The sequence below is a fragment of the Mchenga conophoros genome, linkage group LG6, assembly GCF_057382185.1.
Source record: "Mchenga conophoros isolate Kocher_MC1m ecotype Shallow Benthic linkage group LG6, M_conophoros_male_GT1.1, whole genome shotgun sequence".
NCBI lineage: Eukaryota > Metazoa > Chordata > Actinopteri > Cichliformes > Cichlidae > Mchenga > Mchenga conophoros.
The window spans coordinates 41,225,300-41,237,582 of NC_140531.1; the positions used below are offsets into that span (position 1 = coordinate 41,225,300).

General features: G+C 41.0%; 1 protein-coding gene across 7 annotated transcripts in view; it reads left to right on the forward strand.

Annotated features, from left to right (window-relative positions):
• The window catches only part of sorcs1 (sortilin-related VPS10 domain containing receptor 1), a 202,512-nt gene extending 190,783 nt beyond the window's left edge, over positions 1-11,729 (forward strand). For 2 of the 7 annotated variants that reach the window (XM_085278113.1, XM_085278117.1), the window contains exons 23-27: positions 2,081-2,215; positions 5,225-5,324; positions 5,753-5,858; positions 6,455-6,609; positions 8,019-11,729. In XM_085278113.1, coding sequence (XP_085134239.1) covers positions 2,081-2,215; positions 5,225-5,324; positions 5,753-5,858; positions 6,455-6,609; positions 8,019-8,080 — 558 coding nt within the window. In that variant the 3' untranslated portion in view covers positions 8,081-11,729. Of the gene's footprint in view, positions 1-2,080; positions 2,216-5,224; positions 5,325-5,487; positions 5,588-5,752; positions 5,863-6,454; positions 6,610-6,722; positions 6,793-8,018 lie in introns of those variants that run through there. The other 5 variants (XM_085278114.1, XR_014892807.1, XR_014892808.1 and 2 more) reach the window with 5 other exon arrangements.
• Positions 11,730-12,283: the final 554 nt, after the last annotated feature.

The window sequence follows — 12,283 nt, forward strand, 5'->3', positions numbered from 1 at the left end:
AAATTATTTTTTGTTACAGTGCTCCATTTTAAACCAACATTAAGACAAGACAGACAATACGCTAACTAAGAATAGTACAATATATACATATATATACATACATACATACATAAGTCACTTATAAATAAATATTTGGAAAAGAAACATGTGTAGTTGTAGCAGCAAACAGTGTGTTAAGTGGATGCGTTGTACAGGGAGATGGCCACAGGCAGGAATGATTTCAATAAGGAATAAGGAATCAATAAGGCATCCAGAAATTCATGTTTTTTTTATTACACCAGTCCTCCCATCCCAGCTCATCAGTTTGATTTTCTTTAAGCGGCGATCTGAAAGTGAGCTCCAAGTGAAGGGCTGCCATTGGTTGAAAACCACACCTGACCTTTAAGATTTCATTCATGCTCGAGATGAAAAACTTATCTCAAAGGTGAACCCTGACATCCCTCTTTCCAAATTACATACAAGATTCTGTACGAGCCAGCCGAAAAAGAAAAAAGAAAAAGAAAAGCCTAAAATGTAAAATCTGCGGCGGGGTTATATTCTCTTAACGCCGGGCCACGCTGTTTGCATCTTTCAAGACTGTCAAATGAAAAAAACTGATATTTTGACAAAAAAATACTATCTATTTAGAAAAAATAATATTTTTGCTCTATCGTATTATAATTCAATTCAATCTTATTTATACAGCGCCAAATCACAACAACAGCCGCCTCAAGGCGCTTTATATTGTAAGGTAGACCCTACAATAATACATGCAGAGAAAAACCCAACAATCATATGACCCCCTATCAGCAAGCACTTTGGCGACAGTGGGAAGGAAAAACTCCCTTTGAACAGGAAGAAACCTCTGACAGAACCAGGCTCAGGGAGGGGCGGGGCCATCTGCTGTGATTGGTTGGGGTGAGAGAAGGAAGACAGGATAAAGACAAGCAGTGGAAGAGAGACAGAGATTAATAACAAGTATGCTTAATATGTGCTTTTCAATAAAAATAACGTTCACTAGAACACGTCAATAACAATATCCTTTACTCTTGCCTTGCAATCCAGCCATCATCATGACAGCAAAAAAACACAAACTGCTTAATTTTTTAAACAAAGTATTTTCAAATATGGCATCAAAACTGTCTGTTTCCCACTGCGGTGAGTTTGCTGCAGGATGGAATACAATCACGGACACGCGTCCAGTACCTTTGAATGAACACAGTAACAGTAAGGACATTTAAAGGAGACCTTATTAAATCATCTGTGATTCATTTATTTTAGCCCTGTTTTTATTTTAAAAAAACTAATAAAGCAAGTTTCTATAATTAATCAATTGCAATTACTTTGATACAGGAAATTAAAATTTCACCATGTAATCGTGGAATTGTAATTTTATGCTTTAATTTTTTGTAAACTTTCTTCTGCAAAGCTGCTCATCACTCAGAAACAGCACTTTGAAAATGATATTCAAAGCCAAGTTTTGGACTGCAATGCACATTTAATCCAGCAGATGGCGGCTGACGCAGCACTGTTCAAAGCAGGACTGAAGTTAAATGCAGCTTGGACTCCAGTCGGGTTCAGGAGTAGCAGACATCCTCTAATCAAATGTACTGTGTGACACATTTAAAATTATGATTAAAAATGGCATAATCACTTTTTTAAATCAGTTTGTTTCCTCCTGTGACCCTGAATTTGATAAGTGGAAGAAAATGGATGGATGGATGGAATTTGTTACCTTGAGGGACATTTGTGTTCATGTTTTGGAATAGTTTGATGTTTTGGAAACTTAGTTTCCTTTAGTCCTCCTTCCTTTGTTGTTTTCCCATTCTGTTCTTGCTGGAGACGTAACACTGATCTTACTGATCTTCTTATGTGAGTAAGTGAGAACATTTCTAAAACCTCAGACTGCAGTAAATGTTTAAGCTCGAATGATAAATGGTTGCAGCCTGAATCCAGCTAAATTCTGGTCGACGAAGGACCAAAAATATGTGGGCGAACGTTGACTGTCAGAGCTTTTTTGTACTTATTGTTAAGGTTTCATCTCTGTGAGCTGACTGCTGCAGTTCAGTCTGACCCTGTCCACTCTACTGTCCTCCTCTAGGCTACAGGCGTGAGAGAGGATCAGCTCCTGGTCACTGTCCTCCCAGGTTTACCCACAGCAGCAGAGTTTTTCCTCCTGCCTGACAAACAGATAACTGAGGGGAAACCAGAGAAGAGCTCAGCTCATTTAGATCAGGTGAGGCAACAACACCTGCTTTCTGACCTGATGCATGTCCTCCAGACTCGCTGCTTTTCCCCATCTCCACAGTGTAGGTGGATGGTTTCACCTTGTTATCCTCACTCGAACTATACCAAGTTTGAAGCATTGTTCCCCGTTTCTGCTTTATGACTCATAGGGGAATTTTTCTTCTCCTAGCAGCAGCAGCTTCTCCTGTAATTGCTCTTTCCTCCAGCAGATGTCAGTATTAACCTACTCAAGCATGTCCAGTTTTTTCTTCTCCAAAAGTCTAATTTTGGAATATGCCCGAGGAATATCTTTGCAATAGATTCATCAAAAAGCCTGACAAGTATTAACAGGTTATCGGGGGGAATGACTTTTAGACTTACTTAAGTCACATCCTGTGGGGTGCAGGGGGGAGCACTAGAGGGTGGCAGCATCTCGTAAGAGCCTAAAAGGTCACACAAGGAAAATTTTTGTGGTCCATCAGTCACTAAATCCCCAGCATATCAACATGAGCTCAAATAGCCCTCAGCTTCACGTATTAGATAATGACTGATAATGTTGGCCGCGCTCTCTGAGGGAAGCACTCAACGGGCATGTGCAGAGAAGGAAGCTGGGAAGAGAATCAATTTGATTTTCCTCTTCCTTCCCCGCTCACACCTGGTTGATTGCCTGGAAAGTTCCTCTGCCCTACCAGCCGGTGATAAATCTTCATTCAAGGTTGGCATCTTTAAAGTGTAGCGCAAGCTCCGCTTATTAGAATGTATAATAGATTTACTGACCCTGGTATACAGTGGGAAAAAGTAATTAGTCAAAGCATAGTCTAAATTTAAACAGCTAAGAAGTATAAAGGCGAAGATGAAGGACTACAGAAATTACTCATATCACAATTAATTTGGCAAATGAGGCAGATAAGATAGATGAAGCCTCTACAGAGGGAAAAGGCTGCTGCAGGGAGAAAATGGAGAATTTTGTTTAGTTTTGCTCTGCAGAGTAATGCAGCAGTATATATGCTGATCCCATAAATGAGGAAAAACAGATTAATGATAGTGAAATGTCATTTATAAAGAATCTCATTTGACTGAGAATTGGAGCCCTGAGACAGAGATTCATGGAAATGAAAAGATCTGTGTGAGGAAAGTAAGATTTCCTCCCGCTCGCTATAGTTTACCTTTGGGTCATGATAATCTGCTCAATTTGTATCAGAGTCAGATGTTCTCAATGCAGAAGGTTACTCGCCTGTCTGGAAAGCAGAGATCAAGTGAGACTGCTTGGTATGCATTATGCATTACACTGGAAAGGTCCCACAGACAAAGGCTCTTACATAAACAGAAGAAAGCTCGGATGGGGTTGTCGGTGGAGGTAGCGAGGTTTCTTCGGGTCATGGGTGCTTACAAATAATTCAGCAGCCTTGCAAAAAGCATTACATTTAGAAAGTTTGGTATTCAAAGTATATTCAGTTTGGTGGTAATTTGCATGCAGTGATAGCCTACTTCAGGTCAGGTGCGCATGTAACCGCTTCCATTTGTCTTTCACAGGCAACCTAAAGTTGCATTAGTCAATATTTTTATGGTGGAAACAAATCAAACATCGATCACAAAGTGTCTCTCAAATGGACAAAACCACAGATAATTATCACCCAGCTGCTGAACTACACCACCTTTTTATTTCTGCCCCATAGATTTCACTCCATAGCACTTTTCTAGATACATCATGTGGCAAAAATCTCCAAAAATTAGCTCAGATAAACTCAGCGCAACACCTGCCCAGTATGCAACTGTTCTCATACCAGTGTATTAAACTGATAATAACTGTGTGTCACTGCTGTGTTTTTGCTAGTTTTAGTGGTTCTTATGCACAGACGACTTTTAGAGGATCGCAGGAGCCACGGTGACATCACCGACTTCACCCAATGGTTTATGAATCCTCCTGGCCATCTCTTGACTTTTTTGAGCCATGAAATTGTGTCATATTTGATCAGTGAGCTGCACCCGTGCATCATATAGACACAGATACAACAAATGCTCTAAACATACAATTACTGCACATAATCGTGCGAAATACTTCATGAGGCCTCCACACCACAAAGGTTATCCTATTCAGTGAATAAAGTTAGCCTCTTTAGTGTTCACCTGCTATATGTGTTATCTTATCCATTACGCCGTCGTGCATTTATTGCCATTTATTTTACAAAGGCTGCCAATGTCAATTCAATTTTATTTACACAGCGCCAAATCACAACAATAGTCACCTCAAGGCGCTTTATATTGTAAGGTAGACCCTACAATAATACATACACAGAGAAAAAAACCCCCACTGGCGACAGTGGGAAGGAAAAACTCCCTTTTAACAGGAAGAAACCTCTGGCAGAACCAGGCTCAGGGAGGGGCGGGGCCATCTGCTGCGACCGGTTGGGGGGAGAGAAGGAAGACAGGATATTTCTGCTTTTGAGTCGGGTATTTTGACATCAGAGTCTAGGGGACCGATTCGATTTCAGCGCCAGCCTCAAGTGGTCATTCGAGGAACTGCAGTCATGGGCTCTTCACTTTGGCTTCCTTTTTCAGCTGCGGAGGTTGCTGCTCGTGACAAATCATTTTAGGATTTTAAGTAAAACAAAACAAAAAATATATATATATATATATATATATAATATATCTTGTCCTGACCCCCGTCAGTATATTAAGATAACTCATCTTTCATAATTCACTTTGGCTGTTTTTTCCTATCATTTACAAACTCACTGAGCAGACTCTGAAACTTTTAGAAATGCTTTCAAAGGCAAGCGAGTTTTGGACTCAATTATTCAACCTGGCATCAAAGGACTGATCGTGACTTTGACCACATTTGCTCTTAAATGTCAAAACACAGATAATAAATGACGAGTCAATAGCAAAGACGGATGAGACTGTAGTGTGATGAGCTTGACTTTACCTTTTTTTTGACCTGTAACATTTTCCTTTTTTATTTATTAAAATTGCAACAAAGGGATCTGAAGCTCCCCTCTCTCCATCTTTGTCTCAACAGCTTTCCGAGCTTTTGCTCAGCGCACTGAATCAAAATCTCGTCCAGTTCACGTTGCGGCCCGGGGTCCAAGTCACCGTGTATGCAGCGCACTTATCAGCAGGTAACAATCCCCCCTGCATGTGTGTGCATTCACAGCTGCCCAGAACGGCCTTTGTACCTTGTGTAGCAAGCGGGACAAAACATAGAAACAGCAGTCAGTCAGGTGTATTTTATTACTTAACTAACAACCCCAACTCTGTGTCTGATTGGCTCCCACCATGTAGCTACACAGAGACATTCAGAGAGTGAACATCGTTACAAGTATGTGTGCCTCTTCCTATTGGGGATGCTGCTACTGTCCTAAAGGGGCTAATAAGATAAAGAGTAAGAGAAGTCCATACTACTGTATATTAAAATGATTCATCTTTGATTCACATAGGCTTCATGTGTGTAGACTGCTCATTGCATGATTCAGCTGGGTGGAAATACGGGTGGTGTCGTTGATGTGATATTTACGCTCTGGGGTTCCTGTCTCCCCTTTCTCTGCAGCGCCCCTAGTGGACACCAGCGAGAACCACAGTGGCTCTGCCATGCTAATGCTGCTATCAGTAGTGGTTGTGGGTTTAGCTGTATTTGTCATCTACAAATTCAAGAGGTAAAGTGTTCACGTCTATATAGTTGTCACATTGTGCACGATAGGGAGTTGTGGAACGATCCTGACAGCTCGGTAAACAAAAGCTGTCGCGGGGCTAAGAGAAGGTTGATAGGTGCCTCTCAAATGTCTACCCCGCCGTACCCAGTGCTCCTGGGTGGAGAATTGGCTTTTCCCCTCACACACACACACACACACACACACACACACACACACCTGCATAAATTCTTTTATCAGGTCAGTCTTTACAAAAGAAATGTCAGTTAGTCTTCAGCTGCTATCAATATTAAGCCCTTTGAACACTGGCAGTTGACCTTTCTCAAATGTTAAATTATGTCTCTGCGCCAAGAAGCAGTTCCAAGGGAAAATGATATAAAGAGTCATGGTGAGGCAAGCAGAGACAGAATCAAACTTCACATTTACAGACCATATAATTTCTAATGCTCCTGCCGATTCGCACGCAAACATCGCCAGATGGCTCAAAATAAATAGAACTGCAGATGCGAATGATCAAAACAGCACTGCTGCAAACTGCTGCCACTGTTTTAGTTTAGGCCGTGCTCTTTATTCCTCTGCCTCACTGTAAATCTTTCCTCAAGGAAGATCCCAGGCCTCAACGTCTATGCGCAGATGCAGAACGAAAAAGAACAAGAAATGAGTCCAGCGAATCCAACGGTGGCCACGCCCAGCTCTCAGCAGGACTTGGTGCATTCTTTGGAGATTCTGGACACAGAGTTTAACTCGCGGCCCATCGGTAAACATCAGTTTCAGTATTTATTTTCTTTTATGCCGTTGTTTATTTCACACCATCGTGTTCACGTGTTGTTTCATGACACTGTACTGTGCGTTTTGTTATGTGTTTCTCAGTGAAATGGTCCAGTCAGCAGGACAACTAAATGAAAATGAGTATGACAAACAGTGGAATTGCCTCTCAGTGGTACAATTAACACATTTTTCTCTCTTTTCATGTCCCTCTTTAATCACCTCAGAATATTGATGGGTGGCAAATGAAAGAAAAAAAACAAGTGGCTCGGGAACATCTATAACTGTTCCGCTCTACTTTACTTAAATAGCACCTTTAATTTTAAGATGCAGCTTGAAATTTATTACACTTGTCAAGAAAATGCATCGGCCCGGCCGAGTTTGGTGATATGAAGACTATAAGATGATTCATACCAATTTTTTAATTCATTATTCATTTCATGTCTCATTCATTCAGCTTTTCTTCCAGTTTGTCACCCATATGTACATCCTGAGTCAACATTTGCTTGTCTAACATGCTAACACATAACAAGCCTTTCTTTGGGGTGGGAGATGTAGTTTTTCGTTTTTGTGGATCCCTCTGAATGTTGGTGGTATATTTGAAGTTTAAAGTGTCCACATTTGACAAAATTAATAGCGAAATAGATCTGAATAAATTCATTGTTCCCAGAATTCCCGGCACTGGTGCGATGAGTTGTGTATGTCAGTTAGTGTTAGCGAGCTTCTGCTCTGTTGTTGTGTAGCTGCACGTCATCTCACTCACGCATTTAAAGCGCTTCTTGTCATTAATCATTATGTTGTAATTGTCACTTGTAGGCTCATTCATTGCTGTTTAAAAATCATATATTGTCTGACACCTCGTGATGTCTAACCGACACCTGGGCAGGTGAGATTGTCACGTAAAACGACTATAACGTGAAAGGCTTTGATTCCCCGCCTAAGGTCAATTAAACTTTGCATTTAAATGCATCTTTTGTCCCGTTTCCTTCCCCAACCGGTCGCAGCAGATGACTGGTTCTGCCAGAGCTTACTTCCTGTTAAAAGGGAGTTTTTCTTCCCCACTGATGCCAAGTGCCTGCTAAAACGGGGTCACCTAAACATTGGGGTTTTCTCTGTATTTTTAGGCTGTATTTTTTCCATCCATATCTGAAGTACCTGCACTGCTTTGGTAAAGGAGGCCTCAGGTGTTTGGTGGGGACCAATAAACAAGGGAAAGGAGCTCAAATGCAGGACTTTAATTCATGAAGTTTTCAAAATAAAACTTCAAACGAAGGCATGAGTCTCCTAGATGTCCAGACTGTTCCTAACACATATTTACAGTATTTAATGATCGATACTGTTGTTCGTGTAATCAGCTAGCACTGAATAAGCACTGACACATTTCTTTCTTTTCTCCACCAGGATGTATGAAACCTCATGTACATGTGAAATTTTCCACAGAACTCCCCACGTACATCGTCTAAACTCTGGACTGGATCACTGTTCCAGCTCTGTCATGGATATTTTTTACCATTTGGGACACAATGGTTTTGAGCTTTATACCTGTGCATGTTGGACCCCGCTGACACATACTGTGCTCTGTTCAAACCAGAAGAAACTGTGTACAGTTTTCAATTTATTTTAACACGTCTCCGATAAATTTAATATTTAGAAAAAAAGTCCCGTTTATTTATACGAGTCGCATCCATAATGGAAGAAGGATCGGCGGCGTGAACCGAAGAGCAGAGAATGTGTAACGAGCAGCAGCGTTTTGGTTACATGTCTGAGATTGGTTTGCTGTTCTATGAAGTAACAGCAGTAGTGTATTATTTATTCATGAATATACATGAAGTATGTTATTGAAGTGAATTACACATTTATTTTGTAAATCATGAATGTCTATGTTAGAAATAATTTGTGTATTTTAATAACAAATGTCATACTAAAAAGAGATACTGTTATAAAATATGAATAGGGCACCTCAAAGCTTTTGGTCCATTGTCTCTCAGAAAGCTGATTTATGGCACAATACACATTTTCTACAAAAGTGTTAATTTTTTTCCCCAATTTTAATTTATTAACAACCGAACAACAACAGGGTGTGGATCTCTGGATTAATTTAAACCTTGCTGTTAATCTAATGCTTCTGGTACTATTTATGATACACGCCAGTTTGTAAAATGTTTTGTGCTTCAGAATATCACTTGATGGCTGAGGCGCCATCAATCTGCGGGTGACCTCCAAATATCACCGGACCTTTTAGACCTTACAAGATACAACGGATGACGACCTGGCAACGATCCCACAAAGAAAGATCATTCCTGGCCACAGTCTGGGAGGTACTACAAGATGCAGAGAACAACTTATCGCGGCTCAGATTTAAGGTGGCACTTAGGGATGCAGCTGCTTTGTGGGAGAATCTGAAGAGCATGGCAGTGAGAAAGAGAGAGACAGACAGAGACAGGTTGAGAGAGATTGAAGACGGCTTTTAGCGGACATGACGCATTAAGAGCGTTCTATTGGACAGAATAAGAAGAGGTTGGCTTCTTGAATACTTAATGTGGCCTGTCAAGCTCAAGGCTGGCTAAGGTTGGTTACACATTTAGGGTAATATCCCAACCTGCTCTCAAGTAGCACCCATCTTCATCCCAGCTCATTATTTCATGCTGTAGGATCAGGAGAAGTAGAGCGCAGATGCTACCAGGCTACATGGATGGTTAGCCTCAGAGGACTGTCAAGCCCTCTGGTGCTCTGTGTGTGTGAAATCTGACAGATGTAAATGCCTGATTGATGCCTTTCATATCTTCTGAGGCAACTTTTTAAGATGTTCTTTTCTCTTTTTTATTTCGGCGGGATGGAGAAATACAGCACAGAGGAAGTTGCTTCTGTTCTGTTGCATCATCTTTCCTGCAAATGTGCCAAAATTCACCGAGTTATGAGATGTAAACTGTGCAGCATCATTTGATTGACTGTAAATTGAGCGACTGGAGAAACTGATGAACAGCTAACGATTGGACGATTCCAATTTTGGTCCAAATCTCCACGCTGTTGACTGAGGCACTAATATTTTCCAAAAACAATTATATGCAGGTCGCCAATGGCTCCCCAGAGGGTGTGAGTGTTTCTTGTTCGGCCTCTGGGCAAAGATGGTCATCGCAGAGACTTTCCAAAAGTGGAATCAGCAGGAAAGCACTGATTTTTCTTAGTCACAGGGAGGGTGCCATCCTATTTTTACTCGAGTGTAAGTGAACCATTATCTAGTCGGGATAATTTGCCCTCGTTGTAATGAAAAGGTCTGACTGTTCAATACTCTGGGGTTCTTTGTGTAATGAGATGTTAAGGTTACACGTGCAAACAGATATGAATCAAGGGTTTTGTCACCAACTTGTGCAAATTGTAAAAGCAGCAGGTAGTTTTGCAGCACAGCTTGTTGATGTGCTCCGATACTGGAGCAAAATTGGTTAGTGGTGTTCAAGTGCTGATAGTTCTTTAGCAGAGAAAACTTGAAAGTAATTGGCTGTAATCATCAGCTTTCTCTATAGCTGTTGAATGGAAGAGTTAGAGACAGTGCTGTAATTCAAGCACACGGGGTTATGGCCAGGTTGTTGCTATCACATCACATGTCTGAAGATCTGAATATTCTTCCCTTCTTTGCATTGCTGGGTGCCTCAGGATTTCCACATCACACTTATTGGCACCATATCGCACTTGAAGTGCTTGAGTCCATATACTTAACAGGGAAATGATGCATGCAGACATCGGGCCATGAGTGTGTTGGTATGCAGCCAGTGTGTCCTGCCCTTAAAACTGAAAAGTGCACAGACAAACACCAGTGATATTTTCAGTTGTCATAGGTCTGTTCAAGAGGAAGTGTTCATATTTCAGAGCTGCATGCAAACATGATTTGGGAAACAAATCAGCTTACATCTTCATCTGTCTTGTGGCTCGGTGTGTTCTGTCTGCTGGTGCAGGACAAAATTTGTACTCAGCCATGAGCTCGGTTTATGGAGTTGTGCACAGTGTACGTGGGTAATTTTACAAACTGGTGATTGGGGTTTTGTTGCAATATATTAAGACATTTTAAGGGGCCTTCTTTTTTGGTTTTTGCTTATTTCAGACATGGCCAAGGTTTCAAAGAACGAGGTCAGGGCATGTATAAGTAATCTTTGTTAGCTAAAAGCTCAGACTGCTCAGTTTCATACGATTTCTAATCTTGGCTCAGTGAGTGCAGATATCCCCATTATGGTCATTTCAGGTGCAAATCTATGGTTGTAAGTGCAGAAGACCCATCTCCCTGCCATTCAACTCTTTAGAATCAGAAGTTGTCTTAAAGACATGGTGCCAAATCAGCTTGTTTCAGATGGAAGGTAAACCCAGGGTCCAGTACAAACATGTTATTTAACACCAACTCATGCAAAGCTACTCTAGTAGAGTCCAAGATTAAAGCTATGGAGCTGAAAATGAGCATCATCGCCCCCCTGTAAGAGTATCTTACTAGTGTTTCAATGTAAAGAATGTACTGTAGGTGTGCTGGGATTACTTACGAATTACTTAGCTCGTATTTGAGAGCATTCATATCCATCTCTCTGTCTGTCTCTGGTTTTGCATAGCTTGAGGGAGATACTGTACAGCAGCCTGGAACCACAGGCCTGTGATCAGAAACAGCAGGGCTCTAATATGAACCTTAACTCCAGGGAACAGGAAATGACTCTGACCAGACAAGATCAGCAAGGCCATCATAATAACAGCACCTCCTCCTGCCTGTGAGTTTCACAGGGAGAAAGACAGGTCGAACAGCCTGGAAGCCATGTTAACAAGGTGGCTCTCTGGCCTCCTGGTTAGGGTGAGCTGTGATGTGACAGGACCCAAGGGTGCAGAAAATCAAGTTGTAGCCTAACTCCGAGCTACTCTCTCTCCTTCTCCCCATCTCCTCCGCCCTGCAGAATTAGCAAGATTATTATTTTTGTAGAGAAATAATAATAACAATTAAAAAAAGAGTTTTACTACTGTACAGCTTTTGTATAAGAACAGACGGTAAGGTGTTCCAGTGTTTTTGTTCGACCTCAACTGTGCCGTGTGTAATTGTTTTATGCATTTACAATCATATTTATTAAATGGAAAGAAGTCTGTTAACTGTGTTCTCATTTTCTTACAATATTTGTAAAGAAATACTATGTATTTGCAAAAGTAATAATCAACCTATAAAGAAAACAAGACGAGCACGTGTTGGTTCTTTCTTCTGCACACATACCGTATACTCACCGGGTCCACGAGTCGGTGACATTTTGAATTTAATGGGTTTAAATCATTTATTCTAAATGAAATTATCAGCATGTGTGGATGCCACAAGCTTTTTCATAATTGATTGCCCAAGTTATCCCAGCATGGGATGATAGGACAATGTTCCAAAAAGTGTTGAGCTCATTACCCGACTCCAGTACGAAGCCTCCTCCATGAAGATAAAGAAGTGCTGCTTCTACTCAGTTAGGCTGGATTTGATCCAAGTGAGATTTCCAACTCCCGTGCAGCACACTTTAATATTTCCGATGTGTCTCACTGTCTCCTTACATTCAGGTTCATACTCATAACAGATTCCATCCACTTTGAAGTGTTTATATAGTTCAGTCCATAAGTACGTGGACAGTGAATTTTTTCTCTGCACCACTGCGCTGGATTTTGAATCCAAT